This window comes from Pogona vitticeps, chromosome 4, assembly GCF_051106095.1.
Source record: "Pogona vitticeps strain Pit_001003342236 chromosome 4, PviZW2.1, whole genome shotgun sequence".
Lineage (NCBI taxonomy): Eukaryota > Metazoa > Chordata > Lepidosauria > Squamata > Agamidae > Pogona > Pogona vitticeps.
The window spans coordinates 104,041,628-104,069,421 of NC_135786.1; the positions used below are offsets into that span (position 1 = coordinate 104,041,628).

General features: G+C 40.8%; 1 protein-coding gene across 2 annotated transcripts in view; it reads right to left on the minus strand.

Annotated features, from left to right (window-relative positions):
• The window catches only part of CRB1 (crumbs cell polarity complex component 1), a 165,874-nt gene that overhangs the window by 24,420 nt on the left and 113,660 nt on the right, over window positions 1-27,794 (minus strand). For both annotated transcript variants that reach the window (XM_078392297.1, XM_078392298.1), the window contains 5 exons: window positions 20,709-21,662; window positions 11,501-12,054; window positions 9,488-9,653; window positions 5,013-5,919; window positions 1,011-1,139 (listed from right to left, as the gene is read on the minus strand). In XM_078392297.1, coding sequence (XP_078248423.1) covers window positions 1,011-1,139; window positions 5,013-5,919; window positions 9,488-9,653; window positions 11,501-12,054; window positions 20,709-21,662 — 2,710 coding nt within the window. The remainder of the gene's footprint in view (window positions 1-1,010; window positions 1,140-5,012; window positions 5,920-9,487; window positions 9,654-11,500; window positions 12,055-20,708; window positions 21,663-27,794) is intronic.

Below are 27,794 nucleotides of genomic sequence, written 5' to 3' on the forward strand. Positions count from 1 at the left end.
AATAGAGTCTTCTGTCTATGAACACTGTCTGTGTCTGAAGGTTGTGTTTTGAATGCCCCTTTTAAACATTGTAGAAAATAATTGATTTATTTTCTGTAAAATGTGATCGCAGAAGGGTAGTTGGTTCCTGCTGGGTTGTGCTTCCAGTATGAACACTGTGGGACTCAAAAGGTTTCACAAGAGCCCAACATGAATTAAGGGTGGACTGTAAGATATATCTTAGGATCTGTAGCATAGGAGCAAACATGCAAGATTGTTTTGGGTGTGAATGGCTATAGAATAGATTCCCTGAAGTCAAACATTGGAAAAGGTTAGATCTGAAACAGCCTTCCAGAACCCAGTGATTCCGCCATCCCACACATGCTGAATTACTTTTTGCATCATACCCCAGACAGTATGGCCTGCAGTTGATTGAAATGGGCTTTCTGCTTACTTCAATAGAGAGGCAGCTCAACACACACTAAACAGCACCATGGATCTAATGTGAATAGGAAGCATTCATAACAAAGGACCTCAGTTTGTGCATTGCTTTGCGGCTCATGCCTTTTTGCATATGCATCAATGTTCATAAATAATTTGCAGAAGATTGCCAAATACACAAACACGTACATATATAAAGATGCAGAAGGATCTTCGCAGGATGACACAATTGGGGAGATCTCATGCCTGAATGTTTCCCTGTGGCTGTTGTTATTGCCATTACATTGTGTGAAATCCAAGCAACGACCTCCTTTGAGACACTATATTTAGACAAACATGTCCACTTTGATGTGGTCTAGTTCTCAAAAACAGAGGCATGAGCTGCTCGTAATTTTTGAAAATGAGCTAACTGAACTCTTACACACCAGAGGGGAGACCATTGTACTTCCATTAGAACCTAATTGTCTGCCACAGTGGCCTGGAAGTGATGGCTGTGGTGCTAGTTTCATTGCACGGCATTCCTGCATGGAAAACAAAGTTCACCCATCCCTTTGCAAAGGCATGCGATATACTATGTCAAAAGATCTCACCGCCGTCCAGTAAAACCCGGGAGGCACATGCATTCTAAGTGCCCTTGGAGCTCAGTACAGTTGCCATAGTTGTAACACGTGAGATTCCCTTTCTCATTCCCACACACTGTCGAGGGGATCCGTATGCGCCTACAGGGAAACAGCAGTAGGAAATCTGTGAAGTTACTTGTTCCGATTCTTTTTTTTTTTCAAAGCAAGTCTAGTTTTTATCTTCTGAAAATACATCTAAAGCCCTCAATTGCTTCTATCATATTTCAGCCTCTTTTTGGAATCACTGCATTATCTCTACGTCTGTCTATTTTTGGTCTCATCATTCTCCCCTTGAGGAGACAGAAGGTGGCTTAAAAAAATATTTTAAAGTCTCAAATGATTAAAAGCATACTGATTGGGTTTTTTAAAAAAGAAATCCACAACATACCAATATATTAAGATATTACTTTAAAACTATAATAGAAAGCCCACTATAGCTCCCTTTACATAACATTCCAGTGCTTGACATACTAACTTGAAAGTAAGGATCAGTGCAAATATTACTATTGGCACTAATGGGCCAGGCCAGGCCAGGCCAAAATATTTTGCTGCTATGCCCCCTCTCTACCATTTAAGTCAAGATCAATACTTATACCTCATTATTTTAGCAGATGGGCCACAAGATTCCACAAGTCCTTTTCTGACTCCCCATTCACAAGAACATCTCCATCCACAAGAAAACAGCAACAACAAATAACTATTTGCTGCCCTTCCAAGACATAGAAGATTTGCTGTCTGAGGTGGTCACCTCAGGGCAGATGTGCCCTACGGAATGGCTGCTTATAAATATTCCAGGAGAATTACAAACAAGAGCCAGCCTGGTGATCCTAATGAGAACATGGACATTCCCCAAGGTTACTTCCTGCTTTTAAGGCCAAGGGAAGTCATCGTTCAGCCACCTGTTTGTCTTTACTAGACTATCTTGTGTGTCAAGCATAAGGAATTCCCACAGTAACATGGCAATATATTAGTCAGATCTGAGTTTTTTGGTTGCTTCTCCCCATGTAAATGCAATTGAGAGTCTGGAATCAAGCACTAATTGCTAAGAGAATTCAGTGTGTGTGTTTTGGACACAAGAAATACATATTCCTTGCCTTTATTCGAAAGAGGACTTTAAGGTGGTATAAATAAAAATTAAAAATAAAGAACAATAAAGCCAATTAAAATGTTACAACAATCAGCAAAATTGAGAGGCTTAAAAACTTAGTCAAGTGGCATTCTTAATGCAAATATGCATGCAAATACAGTCCAGTGGAAAATCTATTTTAATGCCTACACTAATATAAGGGGTTTGATTTACCACTGAAAATAATACAATGTACAAACCAGGCAAGCCACCTGTCTGAAGGCATTCCAAAGCTGGACTGCCACCAAAGAGGAGGTCCTCTTGTTTGCAAATTATCGGTGCAACACTTTCATAGAAGCCATATAAAGAAGGGCCTTCTCTGATTCATTTAATATATGGGCAGTCTGATATGGGAGGTAGGGCCCCTTCAAATACTTGTGGCAGAAACAATTTAAGGCTTTGACAGGAAGCACCAATGTCTTCAATGGAGCTTGGCAAGTGAATGGGTGACTCCTTCAGAAGTGATGCGATATGTTCCCCCCTAAGCAAATGAACCCAAATATGAGTAGCCAAATTATGCACTAGCTGAAGTTTCCTGAGCAACCAAGCCCTATGAGGAAAGACCAAAAGATCTGGGCATTTTCGCCTTGTGAAAAGAAGACTGAGGTAAGATATTATAGCCCTCTTGAAATACTTGAAAGGTTGTCATAAAGAGGAGGGGCAGGATCTATTCTCAATCAACCCAGAGTGCAGGACACGTAATAATGGGGGTGCAAACCACAGGAAGCCAGATTTCAGGAAAAACTTCCTAACTGTTAGAGGAGCACAACAATGACACCAATCACCTGGGTGGTGGCAAGTGTTCCAACAATAGAGACATTTAAGAAAAAGTTTAAATAACCATCTGTCTGATATACTGTACTTTGATATGGATTCATGCATTGGTTGGACTCAATGGCCTTATAGATCCCCTCTGACTCCATTATTCTGTAATACTATTCTTTTTAAGGGTAGCCCCCATACAAACACATCTGGAAATTACATGTGCATTGAACATTGAAGTCAGACTATCATTTTGCTTGAAAGGGCCACACATGATTAATAGGATAAAATGGAAAATATTTTACAAGCTAACATTACCTTAAGAGATAATGCTGGGTCTAAGGGAAATCTCAGGATTGTTTCCTTGTGGGGAATGAAACTGCATACAGCTTGCCGTATTAAAGAACTACAATATCCACACTCTTTGCTCTTGCCAGAATTGAATATGTTGGCCCTCAACATATTTAGTTTAGACTATGACTAAATCTAGACAGCAATTCAGCAATGCAAGAAACTCTCCTAAAAACCAAAACTGAGTATCACCAGTATGCTAAAGTTACTGTAAATCCCCAGATTACTTCAACTAGCTGGTTTACTGTACAGTGGACCCTCGACCTACAGATGGCTCCACTTACAGACTTTTCGAGTTACAGAGTTCTCTGGCTGCAAAATTTAGGTTCGACTTGCAGCCGGAGAATCGACCTACAGACCGGGGGGAAAAAACAAACCAAACTGGAACAAAAACAGCCGGTTACGGATTAATCTGTTTCCAATGCATTGTAGATCAATGGAGCCTCGACCTACAGACTTTTTGACCTGTAGCCACTGTTCCAATACGGATTAATTCCATAAGTCGAGGGTCCATTGTATATAGAATTTGGATCACAGGACGGACTGTGGGATTTCAGAATCCATATGCAGTGGAGCTGAGCAACAATCTCTGCGATGCTATTTTCTGAAAGCAACCTAGCATCAGTTCACCATAATCCCCATTCCCTCCACAGGGCCAGTTCAACAGGGAACTGTGGTGAACAGTGTCAAAATCTGAGAGATAGAGAACCAAGAGGTTGCACATCTTTTTGACTCTGATCTGAATAAAGGCCATTCAGCAGGGTGACCAGAGCAGTTTCCATGACAAATAATGACCTAATCCAAAACTTAAATTGGTTTAGTTAATTTGTTGCAAGCAAGATTGCCTATGATTAAACTGTCACAACCACCTGGAGCACCTTATTTAGAAGGAAGCTGTTTCTAATTATCTGAGAGTAACTAAAATCTGGCTCCAGCAATAATTTCTTCAGTGGCGTCTCCTTCAAGCCACTGAGCCTTTCAATGAGACTATAATAATGTCCCCATTGGCTTCATGTAACTTGCTGAGATGGGCAAGGGTTGTGATTACAGGTGGCTGGATGAACCTCTCTCAACACACTGTCTCCCATGCTGCATCATTTAGTGTTGACTCCATAAAACTGGACCAGACATGCATGAAAGCAACTGTTCCAGAACTGTATCAATAATGGAATTGTGATCAATGTAAATATGAGCAACTTTATTGTCCTAGGACTGCTCTGTACATTCCAGTATAACTTTCTCAGGGTACAGATGTAGTAACCCCTTAAACTTTAGAAAAGCTTCTGCTGGGTGGCTAATGGTGACAGAGAAGTAAAGTTGCTTTGCCATTTTTATTTCCATAAAGGAGCAACAGTGATGTGTCCTCATCTCTCTATGTTGCATGGCATGCTCAGCATCCCCCCACATATCATGTCTCCCAAACTGTTGCAATTTAAACTGTAAACTCCTTGTGCCAGGAGGAGGCTTGGAGGAGGGCATATTAGGGGGTTTGCTTGTGTAATTTTGCAAAATATCACATACAGTGATGGTCATGTCTAAGTAATCACAATTAGTAAATTAGGGTGTGTTGAATATATGTCCACAACTTTACCTGATTTCCTCTCAATGCAACCTGCAGTAGTGCAATTGCTAATCAAGGGTTTGTTCAAGGTTTAATGACAGCCTCATTTAAGGCTCAGAAGTGAATGATACTCATAATGGATGAACGTCTTCATCATACTTCGCTACAGTACCTGCAATATGTTCCGGTAAAATTCTCAGGGCACAGACAGGAATAACTATTAATCTCATCTATACAGGTAGCCCCATTTGCACACAGATGCCCGCGACAGTCATCTATGTCTTCCTCACACCTTGCCCCCGTGTATCCAGGATCACATACACATTTGTACAATGTAATTCCATCACTGCAGTTTCCATGCACGCAAGGGTTTGATGTGCAGTCATCAATGTTGATTTCACAGTGGGTTCCGGTGTATCCATCAACACATGTGCAATGATAATAAGTATAGAAGTCTTCACACACTCCATCATGCATACAAGGGTTTGAGCTGCAGGCCTCCAGCTGAGGACAGCCAGTGATAACAGAGTTGGCAGATATTTTGAGGAACTGCTCTTCCTGTGGTTTTTTTGTATAGCCATCAGCACTGTCAAAGTAGGAGAGATAGATACCATCAATCTCTACGGTGCTCATGCACCCTCTCAGTCCATCCAGATTGTCGAAAGCTTTGTCAGCTAGGTAGATATCTGTCTCTTCTCTCAGGAAGTTGAGGTTTCCAGTGGCAACTGTACTTGTCACACCATCTTTCTCATCATCTAGATCAATGCGCCATCTTGAAGACTGAGATAAGGGTTCAATCATTGAGAAGGTCACTTGGTGCCACTTCCCATCACTCACTGGCTGAGAAGTGGTTAGGCTCAGTGTATAGAAGCTGTTGCCACTTTGCAGCTGAAACCTCAGCTTGTTATTCTGGATACCAATAGCAATGAACTCGGGCTCCTTCTCAGCATAAAGCAGTATCACATCTGAGTCTTGAGTCCGAAAGCCAAAGGTTATCTTAGTGAGGTCCCTTCTGATTTTCCCATTACTTCTGTAGAAGATTGCACTGCTTCGGCCATTGAAAATGGCATTGGCAACACCTGGACAGAGACAGCAGAATTCATTAAGCAGAAAAGAGGAGTGTTAATTCTCTGCTGCATTTTACTTTGGTTTTGGCATGTGATATATATGCACATGCTCAACAGTGAAAGAAACATATAAGTAAACGCTGAAGACAAGGATGTAAGGTTTCTTTATTAAACCACCAAAATATCACAGGCAAAAGCTAGCTTTTGACTTTGTGAGTGTTCTAATCAGGCTTGGCATTACAAAGCTGGGGATGTAGAAGAAAAACGAACATTCCAAAATTGTAGAAGAAACGCAATTGTAGAAGAAACATAAATGTTCCAAAATCCATGGCCAGATGTGTGAGCCAGGTTTCTTTCTTTAAAGCCATTTCCAAAATAGGGGCTTCAAGGTGAGCTCAGCAGTGGTAGATTTCAAATTTCACCTCTGACAGCATGGATTAGAATGGCCTTTTCAAGTTTTTTAGATTAAAGTAACAGTACCACTCTATTGCAGTGTTTTAGTGGTCTAATATCACTTACCCTTGCCTTTGGACTGTGAAAAAGGACCACACAGTGCTCTCATTCTCATTTCAATCAATCAATCAATCAACCAATCATTCAATCAATCAATCAAAAAATAAGTACATAAGTAAGTAAAGTAAGTAAGTTAGTAAGAGGACATAGTTCATGCTTTGTATGGAGAAAGTGACAGGGCATCTTCAACCAGAATCAGCCTTCCACAACATCGTGTCTTCTTCTATAGGTACTGGACTGCAGATCCTGTAAATGACACTGTCACCTACAGAGGTTCTAGGAGCGACTATCTAATAGATGGAGACAGAGGCTGGGAGTTTGATTCCCTACTGTACCTCCTGTGCAGTAGAGCTAGCGTGTGTGGCCTTGTACAATCTACACAAACCCAGGATACTGCCAGAAGAAGGGAATGGTAAACTACAGGGGTCGATTATCTCCCCAATGCTGTTCAACATTTATATGAGACCACTGGGTGGGGTCATCAGGGGGTGTGGGGCACTGTGTCATCAGTACGCTGATGACACCCAGCTCTACATCTCCTTTCCACCTACTGCAGGAGATGCCGTCCTGTCCCTCCAGCGCTGCCTGGAGGCTGTACTGCAATGGATGCAGGAAAATGGGCTGAGGCTGAACCTGGACAAGACGGAGGTTCTGAGGGTGGGTGCCCCCACTATCGATGGCTTGGGTGACTCTCTCTCATTTGGGGGGGTTACCCTTGCCGCAAAGAGTGGGGTCCGCAGCCTGGGGATCCATATGGACCCGGTGCTCACCATGGAAACTCAGGTGGCATCGGTGGTCCATTCCGCGTTTTTCCATCTCTGGTGGATTGCCCAGCTGCGACCCTACCTCGATATGGGGGCGCTCACCACCTTGGTACATGCACTCGTAATCTCCAGATTAGCCCACTGCAATGCGCTCTACGTGGGGCTACCTTTGAGGTTGACGCAGAAGCTCCAAGTGGCGCAGAATGCGGCGGCCAGACTCCTTAGTGAAGCGAGAAAATTCCACCACATTTCTCCAATTCTGGCCACTTTGCATTGGCTGCCCATTCGGTTCCGCATTGACTTAAAAGTTTTGATGCTTATGTACAAAGCCCTAAACGGTTTAGGGCCTTGATACCTCGCGGAACGCCTACTCCCACCAAGTTCTACCCGTGTCACTCGTGCGAGCCAGGAGGTGAGGCTGAGGAGCCTGATGCCAAGGGAGGCCCAGAAGGAAAAAACAAGAAACCGGGCCTTCTCAGCGTTGGCTCCTCGCCTCTGGAACAAACTACCTCTGGAAATTTGCTCAGCCCCCTCACTGGGTATCTTTAAGAGCCAATTAAAAATGTGGATGTTTCGGCAGGCCTTCCCTCCAGCTAATCCCTAATGTTTTCCTTGTCCTTCTCTACTGTGACTTACTTTGTTTGCTCTCCATCTTGCTAATGTGTCTACTGTATAATAATGCTTTTTAAATGTATTCATGTATTTTATGCTGTAAGCCGCCTAGAGTGGTCATAACTGACCAGATAGGCTGAATATAAATAGAATAAATAAATAAATAAACCACTTCTGAGTACTCTCTACTTAGAAAACCCTAAAAAGGGTTCCCATGAATCAGAATTGACTTGAAGGCACATGATTATTCACCATAAGAAACCTGCAGTTGATCAACATCCAAAAGATTGTCGTCTGGAAGGCCTGGAGACAGAGATGGGGAAAGAGAGAGACATCTAAGGACAGCCTGTGGGATAACTTAACTCCTGGCATTGTGAAATGTGGGTCACACCAGCACTGAGAAAAGCTGTGGCTGATTTTATAACCTCCTGAACTGTATACAATGAAAGGAGGATAGCATCTTGATAATTACAAGAGTTTTTTTCTGTCTTTCTTGCACTTAATGTTACAGTGGTGCCTCACTTGATGAGGATAATCCGTTCCAGCAAAATCGCTGTTAAGCGATATCCTCGTCAAACGAAATAAAAAATCCCATTGAAATGCATTGAAAACCTGTTCAATGCATTCCAATGAGCCAAATAACTCACCGTCCAGCGAAGATCCTCCATAGGGCAGCCATTTTCTGCTCCCTGTCTTGCGAAAAAGCCTTCCTAAATACAGCGGTGAGCCATTTTGTACACCTGGTGGCCATTTTGAAACCTGACGATCAGCTGTTTTTGATCATCGTAATGCAAAGAATTGGTTCCTGAAGCAGGGAACCAATCATCGCAAAGCAAAAAAAAACCCTTTCAAACATTGTTTTGTGATCACAAAAACTTCATTGTGAAGCAGATTCGTCATCAAGCGGGGTAAGCGTTAAGTGGAGCACCACTGTATATGTATATATACTCATGGATAATTGGTCTTAATGTTTCATACTTAATGAAAATACAAAATCCTGAAATGGCTTCTTCACAGTATTCTTGCTCTTTAACAGAACCTTTGAAGTTGATTTTTTAAAAGCTATTGCAGGACCACAGCTATTACAATATGTATTGGTAATGTCACAGGCACTAGTCAATTCATACCCACTTAACACAATCAGAGAAGCAATCAGCCTCAGGTACAGAAGAAATGGGAATTGGTAGTAAACAGATGTCTCTATTATTACCTGACTCATAGGCAGTTCATGATCTGGGCAGAAGGGACATCCCTTACATTCTGGGCTGAGTGAAGCGGAACCTCTTTCCTGTCAAATACATTTATTCTTTCCCATGACATAGGCATATATAATTGCTCAAAAGCTCAATTTTATTGTGATCTTTTTTGCTCTTTAATTACTTAAACAGCTTGAATAGAGTAGCACTATCTTCCCAATGTTAAAAACAAAGGAAACAAACCAACAAATAAACAACAGCCATCACAAAATGTCAAGAGGACTGAGGCTCTCTATTTACCCTGAAGTGGTTCTGAAAACTGGCGCTATGTTGCTGAATTCTTGAATGGTAAAGAACATTACTGGGCAACTTGCTTTTGTCATCGGACGTTGCAAGCTCATAACCTGTAATTTCTATCTGCCCTTAGGTTCTTATGGGCTGCAAATCAAATCAAGCAAATATAAGAAATAAGTAACTGAATGAATAAATACTTGCATTCAAATCCTTGATGAACCAGCTGGCATTGGGCTTCGTGAGGGCACGGACCGAGCTCACACCACTTCACTTCCTCGCAAGCTTTCCCAGCCGTATTTGGTGGACAAGTACAAGTGAAGTCATCCCAAATGGAATAGCAAACACCTCCATTCTGGCAGGGGCTGGACTGAATAGGAGAGACAGAAGTCTGTTGTGAGCAAACACCTCTGCTTTTGCAATCAAGGAAAGAAAGAAGGCTTCTTCTCTTACTAGACCCTCTTGCTTACAGGGGAAGATTGAATACTCCCGTTATATCATCACTTTGCTCACATGAAGTGGAGGGTAATCCATTAAAACCCACAACTGTTAGTCTTGAAGATGCTTGGTTGGCTTTGCCTTTATAATTTCTTAAGAGCGGATAAACTAAGAAATGCAAATATTTCTCTATATAGTACTAGACTATAGACCTTGGAAATAATGTATTAAAATAAAGTCTTTGCTTGGAATTCATTACTTTGGGCATAATGCCTGTGTACTTTGAGGGTATATTAAAAGTAACATGGTAGGTGATAATGCCATTACATTTTTTATTTTTTGGTGTAGTAACTGCCACTTCCTTATTTCTCATTGCTCATGGGGAGGATTGCTGGTTATTTTTCTACTTTTAACTGCTTTTAAAAATATTGATGAGGAAAAAATAACAAGTAATTATTTCTTGTAATGATTGTGAATGTTTTTTTTTTTTTAGTAGTGAAGAATGTTAATGAGTTTTATTTAAGAAAGAAGCATTGATTTACTTTTGGAAAGAAACTTGCTGGAATTTTGTTTGCAACTTTGCATGCTGTCTGTGGCTTGTGTGACTGGGAGGAACTAACCAATCGTTTCTTCCAGTCTTTGATTTCAAAGAGTCCTGCCTTTCTGCTGAGTGTTCCTTTCCCTCTATTTTGTCTGTAGGAGGCAGTTGTTTGTTTATTGTTGATCTGTTTGGTTGGTTGCTAAGTATGCATGCAATAAAGAAAGCATAGACAAGCAGCTTGTAATCACAAGCAACTGTAAGTAATGTTTTTTATTCTTTCTCCTACAAATGTCTCAGAGTGATTCACTGAAACTTTAAGCACCAGTTAATGAGAAAGGGATGGTCTCTGGGGAACTTGTAGCTATTATCCTCTGTTGATCTAGTACTTCCACTGTATAACAAAAGTGACTTAAGGTTTAGGATGCCCAACCTGTAGGCTGTGCTGGGAGAAACACACATGATCTAGGCTGTGCTAGGAGAAAAGGAATAGGAAATGCATTGCCTTTGTTCCTGGAAGTGTGATGGTTTATTCTGAAAAAAGAAAGCAGAGCAAGCCTATGAAAAGGAAGCAGCCATGATTACAAGTAAACATCTTCCAAAAATAGTATAACATAAACGAACAGCTCTTTTGTACTAATCAAATACCTCATCAACATGCAACTCAGAGAAGACTATGTTCTATAAACCCAAGTATTAACTCTCATGTAACTCATAGATGGTAAGTGTTTACTGTATATATTTATAATTGTACACAGTGTTAAATGAAGGATGTGTGATTCCTTGTACAGTAGCTCCAAGACCTGTGGAGTATGCATTTGTATCTATGCAAAGAGATAACATTCCTTCCCACTTTGACATTTTATGGGCCTCATTACCAGATCCAATGTTCATAATATACCGTATGATTACTCTCCTCCAAAATGATAGTATTACAGTAATTATGGGAATATGTTGGTTTGAAAACTACAGTGAGTTCAAGTTGCCCTTAATGAGTAGCAGGCTAACTGGTTATCATTACCTTTCCATTTAAGAGCGGTGTTTCCAGCCCCCCAGATGTTTTGTGGTATTGGCAACCACAAATTGCAAGACCGCATGGCAAAATCTGATCTTACCTGCCTGTTTCGGATATCGCATTAAGATATTCTTACTGTCACATGCTGTTTGGGACCGCTGTGAGTTCAAAAGAAAATTCCTTGCTGGAAACATGGAAATGGCTCTTTGAGAAACAGCATCCTTACCTTGCAAAGGTTGTCTCCAGCGCAGCCTGGGGCTATGTTGATCAGTGCGCTCTTGCTGATGACAGATTTCTCTGAAGTAGTGACAGGGAAGAATTCCAGTGGTTTGTTGTTCAGTCGTAAATCTTGGATGCACCCTTTGAAATACCCACCATTTACATGGGTTTCTTGGTCCTCTGGTAATCCACCGATGTAGATAATATCTCCCCTCTGGATTTTTATCATAGGTGTAAGAAGAAAACCTAGGTTTTGTGTTGAGTGGAAAAGCTCCATTTTATTTGGTTCTATTTTTAAAGATATTAAATAGAAATTTCCATCATTCACAGCTTGAGATCCTTGGAATTTGTTGGAGCTAGGACCTGACAGGATGAGTTTCCCATCTTCTAGCTGGATCTTAAGAAGTAGGAATGTGCTTTTTTTCAGAGCTAGTAACAAGCCAGAAGGCTGGCGTGTACGGAGAAACATTGATATAGTCACACTTTCATAATCGCTACCTTGCACAGTAAAAGCAGCATAGCCTGTGGATTCCTCATGTCCAAATCTTCCTGGAATGTATTCTTGAGCCCATGTAACACAGAGAAAGAGACAAAATGACAAATTTTAAGAAGGGAACATTGATGGAAATGTAACCATGCCACACACCAAAAAACAGAAGAACTTGTATCATGTATAACTGAATAATTGGTTGCCCTTTCAGCAGTGAAATAACACTTGTCTTCTGCCTGAAATTTCAGTATTGTGAGTGACCTAACTCATTGGCATGTAGGGCTGCTATATATTGAATTCGGTTGTCTCCTTAGATGGGGCCAGGGTCTGAACCAATGTGTATGGCATTGGGAGGATTTGGACAAACAGAAATCTCGAAGAATCTGGTAGGGCAAAGGCAAAACCAGGATGGATTCAGGAGAAATAGGGGCAACACTAAGAGGAAATGTGCAGGGACTGGAACAATCTGGAATGTAGTGGATTGTGGTGTCTTTTTTTTCAGATTCCAGTAATGACTTTCTGTTAAAACATTATTTTATGGGTAAGCTCAGTAAAATGCCAAATAGTTGGAAATCTTAGTAGCGTCAGCACTTTTAATTGCAGACTCAATCAGCGAATGTCTTGATGTTTTCAAACAAAATGATGTAGTAGGGAAATAAGAGAGAAGTTATGGGTAGAATCCTATTGATGATTTATGCTTGCCGCAGCGAGCATCAGCAGTGAGATAGGGGTGTCAGCCTTTTCAACGTGACCAGCCTGTTCTGCTCAGTGGGAAGCAGCGGCGCTCCGGCCCGCCTCTTGTCTACGCAGAGCTCACACATGCACACTTTCGCACTAGTGCCAGTCACAGGGAGATACAGGGGTGGGCCAGAGGTGCTGCAGCCACGCTGCGGCCGTACAATGGTGACAATGAATGACACCTTTTATCTGGTGTATGGAAGGTGTGCGGAAGAGGGGGGTAGTCTTATATGGCGAGTATATGACAAACTATATTTTGAGTGGAAATGTTGGAGGGTCATCTTATACGCCCAGTTGTCTTATATGCCGGCAAATACGGTAATAACTGGTGGTGTTGTTACTTTTAATAAGGAATGTTAAGTGATTATTTCTAAAATGTTCAGATTTATGATCCAGGGATTCTCATTATGATGTACATCAGGTTCACAAGGTGGTTTCCTCTCAAAGCTGTTATCATTCTTCCCTGATGCCTTGGAACATGAAAATCAGAAAGAGCATCACACATAACCTATGATTTGCCACTTTACAGATGTCAATAACGTGGAAGTGCTTCCAGTTGTCACATCAGGAAATGTATTTATCAGTTTAGAGCAACTGATAGGAAAATCTTCAAAATCATATGGATGAATACCATCATGTGAAGTTAGTTTCCACAAAAGTCTGGTGTTGCTGTCCATCAATATGAAAATGGCAGCATGGGATGGTGGAATTTAGGGCAAATTTTGTAAACCAGAACTGAAGTCTAAATAGCTCAAATAACTTTTAGAGTTGAAAGTCTTTTTAAAAATAGAGATTGTGAAGATTCCAAATTCAGTCTGAGATTTGATAAAGTTGTCTTGGTCCATACTTCTTAGGCTGTCTGTACGCTAGATGAAATTTGGACTCGAGTCCTGAAGTAGATGGCCAGTAGCACATGTGGCTGCCCAAACGTGCACATTGGGAATCACACATAGGAAAAAATATGGTCACATCAAAGGTGCACAAAGTACTGCTAAAACAGGCTTGGTCAAAGTGTGCACATGTGAATGCATGTAAGCATTTTTTTAAAAAAGTGTGCAAAATGCATCTGGTGGGAGTACAAAACAAGGGTTTTTGCCTCTCCCCCCCCCAAGAACAACAAAACCTGGTACAGAGTGGTAATGGTTCTTGAAAAGAAAGTCCATAGGTGCAGACTTTGTAAATATACACTTATCAATTAAGGAGTGGTGGTCCGTGGGGTGCTGTTTGATGTCTCATTTAGTGCTTTGCTATAGACAGCAAAATGTCTCAGGTCACGACAACTCCTAAGCTGCAGCATTGATAGATGAAGTGGACCTAAATCAACAATGACAACTGCTCATTCTAATCTAAAATCTTCAATGCACTACTGTTCATATATTTGAAACAGCATGAAGAGCATCAAATGGGTTTAAACCACCAACAACCAAACAGCTGTTCACAAGCTCCCTAGTCAGACTTTTATTTAAAAGAAAAACAAAGAAATGAACAAAGCAAGAACTTTGTGTCTGACTGAGATCTCCACAGGTTTTGTTTTTTTTAACTTTTCTGCCTCCAGCATTTTATTTTAATGAAAAGATTACAGGATCCATAAAACAGGGACATTCACCGTGGTACTCTTCCTTCTAAATATTACAGGCTTCATATATGTATCAGCCTTTTTAGGAGAAAAAAATAAATCCCTATGTTATTTCTCAATAGACAGTTTCATAAATAAGAAATGAAAATGTATTAATTTTGTAAATGAGGCTATTTTATCTTATATTTCCTTCCTTATGAGATTCTTCAAAATATGGCACATATGCCTAAATCTCCACATACCCCCTGGGTTGAAATGGGTGTTTCTAAGCATGAAAGTGTGTGTGTGCATGTTCTCTCTCTCCCTCCCTCCCTCCCTCCCTCCAACTTCTCTCTCTATTAAGGACGGAACTTGAAAGACATTTTTTATGTTGAAGAGAAAAATACTTCTGATTCAGCAAAGCCAGCAAGTAGCAGGAAGAGTCGCAACATTACAAAGAGAGGCAAAGGAAGGAAGGTTAGCCTTCAAAAAGGTAGCACGGTGCGCATGCAGTTTTCAATTACTTTGCTTCAAAAGAATTACTGGATCTCATCTGTGGTTTGATGGGCCTTTAGTATAACCTTGGTCAATATTAACCTCTTGAGCCATTACATCTGGATGCTGATGAAAATAAATCAACATTTCTCGGCTTTCTTTTTTTCCCTTTTTTCTGTGTTGCAAAAATGTGGTCCTGCACTTATTGATTTATCATAGATTATTTAACAAAGGTGCTTGCTTTTCTATAGCACAAAATATGATCTTTAAAATCCAGAAAGAGGGGGGCAAGGCAGAGGTGAATCTAATCTACCGTTTGGATTTGTGTTGCATATTATGGACAGAAGCTTTAATTAGTACTTTAATCAACAAATGCTGCAGTCCTAGAAATAAGGGGCTTATAATTTTGCAGATATATATAAGTCTGGCTGTAAAGAGTTGGCTGATGAGTGAGAAGTCATTTTAATTTATGACATTGCAATATAAGAGGACATCAAGTTTTCCAATTTAAAACATTTATTTGGCTTTATATTTTTAATTTGATTATGGTGCATTAGTTTAACAAGGGACGGAAAAGGGCATAGTAACAGTGATCTGGTGTTCTACAAATTATTTGCAATATGCTCAATCAAGTGTATGTTTATTTGAATGTTAACTTTGTAGCACCGATGGGGGTTTATCACATAGCAAATGTAGCTTATTAAACTTTAAATTATGTTTTGCTTCCAACCATATATCAAAAAGTCACTTATTTTGTTTAAATGTTATTGATTAATCATGATAACACTGGCTATCTTGTTTGTGTATGTCTATGGACATATGTGTGTATGACACATCAGTAGAGTTCAAAAGTTTGTGTGGATGCACATGCAGGGGAGAATGAGATCATGTTGGGGGCTCTACCACACGTCTGTTCAATATAGACCAACATTCCATTGGGATTTTACATGTGCTCAAAAAGAATCATGGAAACTGCAGTGGCTAACTGACAAGGTGCTGAGTATGTGCTGGGCATGCAACCAAACATGCAACCCAACACATGACTGCCATGGATTAGAGATGTCTGCTTATTAAGCATTCCTTTACTTGTGTGGATAGTGTTTGTGTACATTGGCTCTGTCAAACATTACACTGGACACCTGTAGGAGTAAGAGGGTCTTTCTCATAACTTGAAAGAAAAGAGTTACAAGTAACACAGTTATCTGGAAGCTGAGTCATGGCAGCTGGACTAAGCTGCATTAACGAAGGGAAAAATATGTACAAAGTGGCTCTGTGGGTCATTGTCCTGATGGCAATTTTTAGAGTATCTATTTTAATTGTATTTTAATTGTTTTATCTTTTATTGTATTTTTATTGTATCTTAATTGTTGTAAGCTGCCCAGAGACTTTTGGGCAGAGTGGGCGGCATATGAGTTAAATAAATAATAAAATAAATAAATAAATAACAGGGGCTCCTTCCAGCCTCTGCTCTTGCCATCTGGTCTCACACAAACTTGCCTTCACACATAAATATCTACATATGAGGACTTTCCATCTACATGAATGCAAGGGCAGAGATGGGTTTTTTTCTGTCATCAAAGCCAGGATGACAAATGTTGGCCATGGGGCCCTTCTTCAGATTATTACATGAAGTCAGTGGGGTTGTTCTGATGCTAGGGTGCCAGTGCCTTTTATAAGTGAAAATATGTTTGTGATATATAGAGATTAAACCCAAGGTGGTGAAGTTCCAGGTGACTAGGTAATATGAAGAGGCATAACTGTTTTGAGGTGTGTTTAATTTACAGATGGGAACTTTGTTTTCAAAGTTTCTTCAAACTCAAGTTGTCTCCAACTAAATTTCATGTCTATGGAGGAGAGCACCCTACCAATTTTGAAAGTTCTTTGAGTGAGTGAAACAGTAAATAAGCCTGTCAGGTTCTCCCAATCTCTCCTATAAAGCAACAATTGTCAGAGATTCTGATGGAAGCCCTGAGACTGGAGCTCAAATAACCAAACACATGCAAGCTGTTTTGGTGAAACTTTTGGCCACAGCTTTATCGTTACAGCTGCCAATGGCCGATGGCACTAGCATAGGGGACAGATCCTCATCAGCTACTCCACCTGGTGTCCAATACAAACCAAAGAGACAGACATAGGGTTAACCACATGGACACAGGCCACTGTATCGCCTTGTCTGTTCCCAGGTGAGTGAGGGGCATACAACAGTATATATAGGATCACTCCACCACTACCCCGCCCCATAGAGGGGGTGTGAAGGGATGCAGGAGGAGGCAGCTGGAGGAGGGGAAGAAAGGAGCAGAATTGAGAAGGCAACAGGTCTCTGCCCATCTTGGAAACAGAGGATGCCAGAAGCCATCTACCCTTACCAGGTTTATAGATTTGTGATGGAAACCAGGCACTGGAGACTCCAGTCACATGCGTGGACAAGGCTATGTTCACCTGGATGCTAACACAGCTCTGAAAAGGTGAGGGGGGGGACCACGAGAGATCAGCTGCAGAGACTTTCTTGTGGTAATTTATACAAGCCTTCTCTAAAAGGACCACTTTTTGTATCTAAGCTTTCTCGTCCTTCCTGACTTCCAGAACCTGGACTCTGAGGGAATTACAGTTAACTAACTGTGACCCACCCCAAGCTGACAAGTAATTTAGAGACTACAACTCAACCCTATGGGACTGTGGGGGAAAATGCTGCTGTAACTTTTATAAAAACTAACATGAGTCAAGAAGCTGAGATGGAGTCCATGGAGTTATTAACAGGAGCCCCCGACTCTGCTGGGGAGGGGGCTGGTGAGGCACACAGGGGGCCAACATGGAGGGCATCCCATGCCTGAAGTGCTGTACTACCACCACCTGAATCAGTCCCCAAGCTTCCCAACCAAGCTGTGACATGAAGCCAGAGTATGTACTCCACCTCTTTGTTGACTAAGCACATAAGCTACCTGCTTAGAACAGCACTTCCAAGAAAAATTCCAAACAGCTCAGGGTGGGTGGGAGGGAGCAGCTCCAGGAGACAAAGAGAGCTTTAGGTGGCTAGCAATGTTTTTTTACCACCACCCATAGCAGCTAGGTGTCCCATCCAAAGATATCCTGTCCGCCCAGCAAAATACTTCCACCCTGTCAACCTTTCTAATTGGCTAAATTCAAAACCAAGGGCAGGAGCAGCCCTGGGAAGAAGAAGTGTCTCCAAGATGGTGCCCGCTACTCTGGCTGGCTGGCTGTGATGTCACAGATGCTGAGAAAACATGGCCACCAGGTGTGTTCTGGATGCTTGTGCCCCAGTGTATATGGTGTGGAGGCATACATATATTATTGAATCAAAATGGTAAAGACGCACTGTACTGAGAAGAATAGTCAGGAGGAAGAAGATGTCTCAGACACTTTCTAATCATTTGAAATAGCAGAAGCAGAGGCCTCTCTTGGAGCTGGATGGTTTTAATTTTGCGTCATATAAAGAGGCAAACATATTCATCAAATGTAGTCCTGTTTTCCAAAGTTGGTTTTGAAACCTTCAGATAAAACACCGCTGCACTTCAAAGCCATCTGTTAGGATTATGGCTCTAGCAATGTCATTTTGCAACAACAACAATAATAACTGCAGCAACAATGGCAATAGTAATGATGACAATGACAACGACAATGATGTGCGTGTGCTGTGAAAAGCAGAATATGAACTAAAATAGTATTTTAAAAATACTAGAATCTAAATGAAGCTTTATGAACAATGAACCCCTAAGCTCCTTAGACCAGATATCAGCTGCTGTAAATCCACATAGCTCTGCTAAATTCAGTACAACTGTGCAATATTACATCTGCAACAGATACATTTTGGATCTAACCTGTTGTTAATAACAATGCCTTTCATGTCCATCTGCTCCTTTGGGCTTTGTTTTTTTCTTGTGATGTTTCAATTTTATTTGGGTTAATGCTATCTATTTTGTTAAGGATAAATATATCTGAAGGAGCCTTTGGTGGACTTAAATATATTTCAGAAGTATTCTCTCCATCTCACATCTTTACAACCTGCTTTTGCCATACCTGCTCAGGTGTCTTACTCCCAGGACAATCCTCTACATAGAAAAATAAGATGTAGTCTGAACTATATATGTGTTGCAGGATTGCAACTAGAGATGGGCATGAATTAAAAAAATGAATCACCAAATTCATTAAAAAATAACTAATTTGTCTATTAGTCTTAGTACGAATCAATGCCCTAATGAATATGAATGAACAATTATTTAGTGATTTTGATACATTGATTCATTGGACTATAAAGTGCCCCCCCAGGACCAAGAGACACCAGAATTGCAGGGAATCTTCCTCTTATTCTCCTCTACGATCTACCCATGTTTGGTAAAGATTGGGTTTCAGATGTCCAAATTATAAACCCACAAAGAGCACCCCTAGGAAAGTTCCCTCCAGGCACCTAGAGACACCAAAATTATGGAGAAACTTCCCCTGACTCTCCTCTACAATGTCTCCCAGTTTGCTGAAGACTGGGCTTCCTCAAGCCAGGGCATTTTCCTGGGGGAACCCAATTTTTGGGTGTATAACCTGGATGTCAGAAACCCAATCTTCACCAAACTTGGAGGGATTGTAGATGAGAGCTACGGGAAGCTTCTCTGTGATATTGATGTCTCCAGGTGTCCCAGTGGTTAGGCACAAGAGAATGCTAAATGACAGGGCCAAAACATTTTCCTTATCCCAGCACAGAGGAAGGTTCTAGTAGGAACCTTTTTCTCTGTTATTCATATTCTCCAGCAATCTTGGAGCCTATCTGATGACGATTGGTCACTGGAAGGTAAGCAGTGGGCTTCATTTTGCATGTTGATTGAACAAACACAGCAGCATTAGAGTATTTATCTCTGGACTGATAAAATTTCGTCACCTTGGTTACTTCTGCCCCTAGAACACACAGTGGGTAATAACCGCTGCTTACCCCTGCTTTAGTCACTGAAGCTATTTCCATCTTCGCCTGGGATAGCTATATGCATATCTAGCAAATTGAATATCTGCTGCTCCCACTCTGGAACTCGCTCCCATGGGAGGCCAGACTGGCCCCATCTTTGCTGTCACAAATGGGTGAAGATCTTCCTCTTTAGGCAGGCTTTCCTTAGACTGGCTGTCTAAGCAAGTTTTTAAAATGGGATGGGATGTATTGTTTTGCTCTTAAATCTATTTTAGTAATGCTTTGACCTAACATTTATATCATATTTATTTAATTCTTTGAATAATATACTGTTTTTAGCTTTTAATACTGTGTTTGTAATGATGTCAGCTGCCTCGGGCCCTTTTTAAGGAAATAGGCAGGATAAAAATATTATAAATAAAATAAATATATCTTGCACAAAGCTTTTCTGTGAAAAATGTAAGAGGGCTGGGAGAGAAATGCTTATGACTAGGGTGAATTTCATTTAAGTCAAATTTATTTAAATCACAATTCAAATCACAATTTAAATTTTAAAAATTGGATTTGTTGATGATATAGATTTATATTTTGATTTTGATTTTATTTATTTATTTATTCATTCATTCATTAGATTTAGACCCCCCTAGACAGTGTCTACTCGGGGTGGCTTACAAAATCTTAAAATATCATTAAATAACAATAAAAGCATCACAATAAAAAATAAACAACATTCATAATCATAAAAACATTTGAACAATAATATAGTGTGATCAAGATGGGGAATAAAAGAACAGAAAGATAGAATTCAAGAATTGACAGGAGGGAAAGGCTGCCTGAAGAGCCAATTTTGTAAATGGCTCTTACATTTAAATTGTGATTTTAAATAAATTTGATTTTAAAAATATCATTGATTTTTATCTAGCCGGCTTGCGACATAGCTGTTGTAAAGCACTCTGCATTTTAACCATATATGTTCTACAATATGACCTCAAGTGGCAATTAAGGTTCTGGTACAGTCCAGTTTGCCTTACCTGTAGCACAAGCTGGCCCAGTGTAAGGTCTGTAGCAGTCGCACTGATAGCTCAGCCACAAGTTCATGCAGCGCCCTTTGTTTTGACATGGGTGGTGTTCACACCAATCCTTTTTAGCACAGCCTGCCTTGACATTCAAAGACGAGTCAGAGGACATATTCTCTGGGATAACAAAGTTCAAGTCTATTTCAACGTCCTGAAGACAGCCTATAAACGAAGGTGCAGAATTCATATCATAGATGTTTTGCGGAGAGTCTACACTACTGTTCCCCACGGGCAAGCCACCCAAAAATGTGCTCTGGAATGCAAATATTGTCTGATTGCTATCTACTGTAGTAGTGGTTTCATGGAGACAGGATTCTGTGCAAGAGCTCTCGGCTAGCTTAAGAGTTACCGTCCTTGCTATAATTACCTCCACCGAATGCCATTCGCCGTCACTGACATTATGGGGTATATGCAAAAAGGCCTTGGATTTGTTATTCATTTGCATGGACAAGTGTAAGTAGCCATTCAGTAACTCCAGCTTCATGAACATGTCTTTGTTTCCTCGGTAAAATATCAGGGTTGTTGGTTGGACAGTCAGAAACCTAAGGTTTATGTTATAGAAATAGTCCTGGGTAGGGGCTGTGGCACTGTGAACCTGAAGGAACCCATTTCCCTGAAAAGACAATGTTGTCATTATTTCACAGTGTACTCCAGTGTATCCAGCTGGGCACAGGCAGCTAAATCTGTGTTGTCCATTTCTTAATTGAGGAATGCACACTCCCTCATTTTGGCATTTATGCTGAACGCAGCCGAGGAGGACATCCGTGCAGTTCCAGCCACCATAAAATATCCCATCCTCTTCTCCCGGCGGGCAATGGCAAGTATAATTTCCAAAAGAATTCTCACAGGTCCCCCCATTTTGGCATGGGTTTATGTGACATTCATTGATGTCTTCTTCACAGTGAATGCCTGCAAAAACCAACAAAACACATGAAAAGCAAAGGAGAAAAGAAGGCACTGATTGCACAGATCAAATTAGGCGAGTCATGTGACATGTTAAAAGCATATGCATGTTCCCTGATCTTATAACATTATCCCTCATGCATGCAAATGTTTCAGGGCTGCACACCTAAGAATCAAACATGCAAGTTAACAGAACAAAAGCAGGCTTATTTGCCAAATTAGGATTAATGCAAACTCTTGTTAAAATAAACAGATAGTGTTTGTTTGTTTGTTATGGGAGCTCTGATTCTAAACATGTCTTAATTGTATTGTCTAATTTGGCCCTTGAAACAACACTCAAAAACATTTGATAAAATATGCCAGGTATGGTAGATAAAGTTTGAAAACCTCTCTTAACTAAATCAATTATAAAACTCTCCCTGACGCTGGATTATTAAGGATTCTTCCAAGACAGATGGTTCTTCTTTCTACCATTAAAAGGCATTGTGTAGCTATTTTATCTTTTCCTTCTTATTATGTTTGTATGATAAGCAAGAAGACATAAGAAGCAGATGGAACAGTTACAAGTGGAAGACAGGGCTGTAGGGATCCCACCTCCCCAACCAATTAGGTGATTGCATAGTAAAACCCTTATCTGGAAGTATCCTTGTTTGATCCTTGTCATGCTTATTTTTCTGTCAAAATTACAAAAGTATCATATCAAAAATCTCTGTATTGTGTGAGTGCTGATAACCATTAGATTATTTAAGCTGATTTTTTTGTATCCAACAGCTTTGTGTTGTTCTGTGTACCATTGATAAGATATGAAGATTCCTCCACTCTAGGATGTGTGTATGGAACCTTTGCAATATGCTTTTATGGTCTACAGAATGCCAGACCTCTCTTTGTCCCTTTTATAAGGATATTGATAAAAAGGTAAAGGTAAAGGTAAAGGTTCCCCTTGGCATTTTAGTCCAGTCGTGTCCGACTCTAGGGGGCGGTGCTCATCCCGTTTTTCAAGTCGTAGGGCCAGCGCTTATCCGAAGACAGTTTTCTGTTATCACATGGCCAGCGTGACTAGGGAACGCCATTTTACCTTCCCACCGAGATAGTACCCATTTATCTACACGCATTTACATGCTTTCGAACTGCTAGGTTGGTGAGGAGCTGGGACAAAGCGATGGGAGCTCATTCCATCACGTGGATTCGATCTTATGACTGCCGGTCTTCTGACCCTGCAGCACAGAGGCTTATGCGGTTTAGCCTGCATTGTAATCAGGTGGTGGAAAAGGTGTGTATCTGATTACACCAGAAAGGGTTACTTTACTGGGAGTGATTTCCCTTAAAGCAACCCTTTGGTCTGTCAGGAAATTACTCTGGTCTGCCTCTCTAAAAAGGACCTGCCCTACAGTAGCAGCTACAATTATCCACAGTACAGAAACTGCAAAAAGTCATGGTAGCTCAGACAATGGTCCCTCAGTCAAGGTCGTGTAGAATAAATCCCACAGAGGTGCCCTGCCAAGCCATGCCACTTGTTCCTGCTGTGTTCTATCCACATCATTCAGCCAGTCTTAGGAGTGGGTGGGCGGGCATTCATCCTGATCACTGATCTGAACTTGGTGGCTCATTGTGTGTTGAGAAAGGATGTCCACAATGAGCTTGGCTGGAAAAAAGAACTTCCCTTTATTTACCCTACCTTGTCACAACAATGAACTCAAACTCCCATCAATTAGCTTCAATATATGCTACTTTTCCAGTTTCCAGTATGGGGTCCCCTCAGTGAAAAACTGAAAAGAGGATGATTTTATTTCAAGGGGATCCCCCACTATGACCACTATTTCCACACTATTGTAGTCCCAGTTACTATGTATGGATGTGAAAACTGGATAGTGAAGAATACTGACAGGGGATAAAAAAACCCAATTCATTTAAAATGTGGTGTTGGATGAAAATTTTGAGGATATCATGGATTGCCAGTAGAACAAAAAAGTGTGTCCTAGATTAAATCGAGCTCAAACTCTCCCTAGAAACAAAAATGACTAAACCAAGGCTATCATACTTTAGGAACAGCATGAGGAGACAAGAGAAGAAGGCCATGACGTTGGGAAAAGTTGAAGACAACAGGAAAAGAGGAAGACCAAACATAAGATGGATTTATTCAACAAGGGAAACCATAGCCTTGAGTTGTCAAGAGTAGAGCTGGGCTGTTCATGATGGGACAACTTGGAGGTCACTCATTGATAGGGATGCCATGAGTCAGAGGTGACTTGAGAGCACATAATGACAACAAATACTATAAACATGTTAACATTACTCAGCATTTGCCTCAGCAGAGGAGGGCTCTAAATGAGGTCACAGTCTTTAAATCTAGCCCCCACATCCTTATACCTTCTTGTCTCTGCCACCTCTAACCTCACCACAATAGTCAGCAAAGTCTGAAGGGGTGTTCTGCTCTCTTTTACTTAGCAGTATCTCAGACAAAACAAAACAAACAAACAAACAAACCTCAAGTCATATATGGGACTCCTCAATAAACAATGTTGCTATCAGTTTGGGATTGAAAAAAGCAGAGTATATTAATTCATTTGGGTATCAAGTCATGCATAGTTGTCTGATTTTATCTCCAATATTTAGGGCCAGTCCTTACATATAAGCTGCCTGAGGTAAAGGGAAAAATAATGCTCCCCATTTTCCCATATGCAGAATCCTACAAATATAGCATCGAATCTTACCTCAACATTGGTATCTGGACAGCATGATTTAGAGTGAATAAACTGTGTGACAAACAGCTCTGTCACTCAAGGAAGAAAAATGGCCTGGGGCTGCCACCTCAATACTGCCACCTGAAGCCATTGTTTTACTCTCTTATGGTAAGGCGATCCCTGCCAATAGCTATATTTTCCTTCTCATTCTAACTTCTTATGTCCTGTTTAACTATGATGTTGGACAAACACATATTCTAAACTATTGCTGTAATGTAAATGAGCCCCGAGACAGAGAGAGATAATTAATCACCAGATTGTCATGAGATTGTCCGTAGTCTCCCTCATTCATTCTCTCTCTCTCTCTTTGCTCTAATCCTGTTTTACTTCCAGGCAGAAAACAATCCCCAGATAAATAACTTGCTTGGGGTTTTCTTTAGGTTCCCCCCTCTATGTCCATTCAGTCACAGAGTATCTTTACATTACAGCAATCGTTTAGAATATGTGTTGGTGTATATGAAACCCAAGTTAAATCAACTCCAAGTCACATGGCAGTCACGGCGTTTGAGTTGCAGTTTGCATTTCCTTGGAACAAACCTTTAATCCCATGTTTTTGAAGGGACACCCTGCTCTCTCTCTCTCTCTCTCTCTCTCTCCAATTTAAGGCTGGGACTCAGAGCGGCAGGTGGCTCAGCAAGTGTGTATATGAGTAGACCCTGGGTGTCTGCCCTGGGAGGAGGGAAGAGCACTAAGAAACAGCCAAGCAAGCCAGCAATAGAAAAGGTCTGAAATGTCCTGGCTGGAGGGGAAAAGAGAAAGGTGGCGGTGGTGATGTTTTGCCTGCCTGCCTGCCTACCAGTGGCCAGTTCCAGGGTTTGTGTGCCAGCTCAATGGAGGGACATCTCCTTGGGTTGATCTTGCTTTGTCCATCCCTTTGCCTCCCACCCCGGGACTAGAAAAAGATTTCGGGGAGCAAGTGAGTGAGTAGAATGGGGTCCACTTCTATCACAACTACAGCAGGGGCAAGTGACTGTGAGAGTCAGCCAGCAGAGCTACTTAACAATTAACATGGACCAAGATATCCACATGGGGGGGGGGAGTTGATTTAAATGAATTTAAATGAATTAATTCCACATCCACATTAAAATTAATGGACCTCTGGCGGAAGAATTAAAAAAATACTTACTACCGCTACAAAAACTATGATCCCCTGTCAAAGTAATTCACTTGTACACATGTGTTGTGCATTCACCAGTTTTTACAGCAATTCAAAACAAGCTAAACCTGATTTAAATACAGGGGCTTTTAAAGTAGCATAGTTTTTAAAGACTTCCCCTCCTGCTGCTTCTCTTTTGCCTTCCCACTTTCTTTTCCTTCCTGAGCACACTCTCCTCACCCTGTGTCTCTCATCATCATATTCCCTCTTGCCTCATTCCATTTCCCCTGCTTGCTTGCTGTTTATTTCTAGCCCTATCTACCTTTGAGAAGCTCTGCCACCTGCTAACCTTTTCCTGTCCCCACCATTCCAACATAACCACCATCATGTGGCCAACCCTGAGGTGCCCACAAGGACTGAGTGGCACAAAGAAAGAAAAGCACTTTTTTGAATAGTGGTGTTATATTTTGCTTTGTAATTTGTAATTTAAAAAAGGGGGGAGGGGGAAAGAGCAGAGGATACCACTCACTCTTTTCCAGCCAAGCCAAGCCTTCATGTCTAGAGATTCTCATTCAGTAATCCATAAAATAACATAAAAATGAAAAAGAGGGCCTCTTTCATGACATTCCTCTTTCATTAAAACACAACAGTCCCATTCCTTTTTTGTGGCTCTAGCCAGCACTGCTAATGCTGAGGGATGAGGAGGGGTAAAGTCAAATGACATCTAGATTACAAACTGTCCAGCCATATTGCCCTCAGGTAAGAAACTGCAACTACTTGGCTATGTTCAAATTGTTCCTCAGTGATTTTCCAGCTAGTCAAGCTCTCACTTTAGAATACCTTCTCATAATATCTGTGAATATCATCTATCATCTCTGGTGGTACTTTACAAGGCAATTCAGGATTACTATAATCTTGTATCATATCTCATCATTTGTCCCTGAGGGCAGCAGTGCAAAACAGCGGCAAAGTAGTCAGGAAGGGAACATTATTTTGCCCACTTTGTATTCATTTCCCACAGGTATAAATGACTTTCTTGAATGTTGCCACTGCCAACCATGCCAAAAAAAAACTACTAAAATAACATAATGTGTTTAAAAATACATCTGACAGAAAATAGTTCCAGGAACATGTTTACAGTATTTGTAAACCAAATGCATTGCCACCTTTTAAATTAAGTGACACATTTTACAACTCTGAGGAAAAAATACAATGCATGATGAAGCAGAAATTAAAGACACATTAAAGTGTCTTTGCTGCTTTGAAGCACTTTGCATGTACAAAATTGTTTTGAAATTATTTAAAACCACAGAATGAGTGCCAACAATATTCCAATAAGGAACAAATACTTTGTTAACAAAAGCATAATTGGGGGGAAAAAAGCTTTGTGTCTTGGGTCTGCAATACGCATCAGTCTTGCTCTGCACCACCTTTTCTGTTTACCTGCCTTTCTGCTATATCAGATGAGATTTGGTTTGAAGTATACCAATATGTAGCAGATGGGAAATATTAATAACTGTTCTGTTGTAGCTTGATTCTGAACCAAATCAGGCCACTTTGGACAGCTCTGGATTGAGTCTAAAGTGGTTCATATCTGGTTCCCAATGGATCCCAATCTCTTCAGTGATCCAGACAATAAAATAAAACAACAGCCTGTCTCCAAAATATTGTGAAACATAAGGAAAACAATGAGCTAGGGAAAGAGGGAGGGAGAAGAGTAGATCTTTACTGTTTTGATAGGTATGATTTCCAATGCAAAGCAAAAATATCAGCAGCACTTTCCAGTCACAATTATGGCAGCTGCGGGTGTATGTGTGTGTTATTTTATACGTTGCTTTATTTTCTTCTAGGAGGAAAGAAGTTTCTGAAAAAGCTTTGGGGGGGGGAATTTCCTTTCCTTCATATTTCTCTCTCTCTCTCTCTCTCTCTCTGTGTGTGTGTGTGTGTGTGTGTGTGTGTGTGTGTGTGTGTGTGTGTGTGTGTGTACACATGTCTCCGCATGCCTTCAAATTATTTCCAACTTATGGCAACCCTTTTCAAGGTTTTCTAGGAACAGAATACACAGAAGTGGTTTACCATTCCCTTTTTCTGGGGGCTTCCTCAGACTGTGCAGCTTGTCACACAGAGTGGCTTTTCCCTCTGGAGGCACAGTGGTTGTCTGTTGAATGTGTGTGTTCCTCTCAATGTGGCTTTTGTAGCAATGTTCTTAGGCCTTTCTCTTCTCCCTACCCACTCTGCCATTTTGACCCTAGTATATTAATTTAGGTTGGACTTTTATTTCATTCTGTTAAAAATATTGGA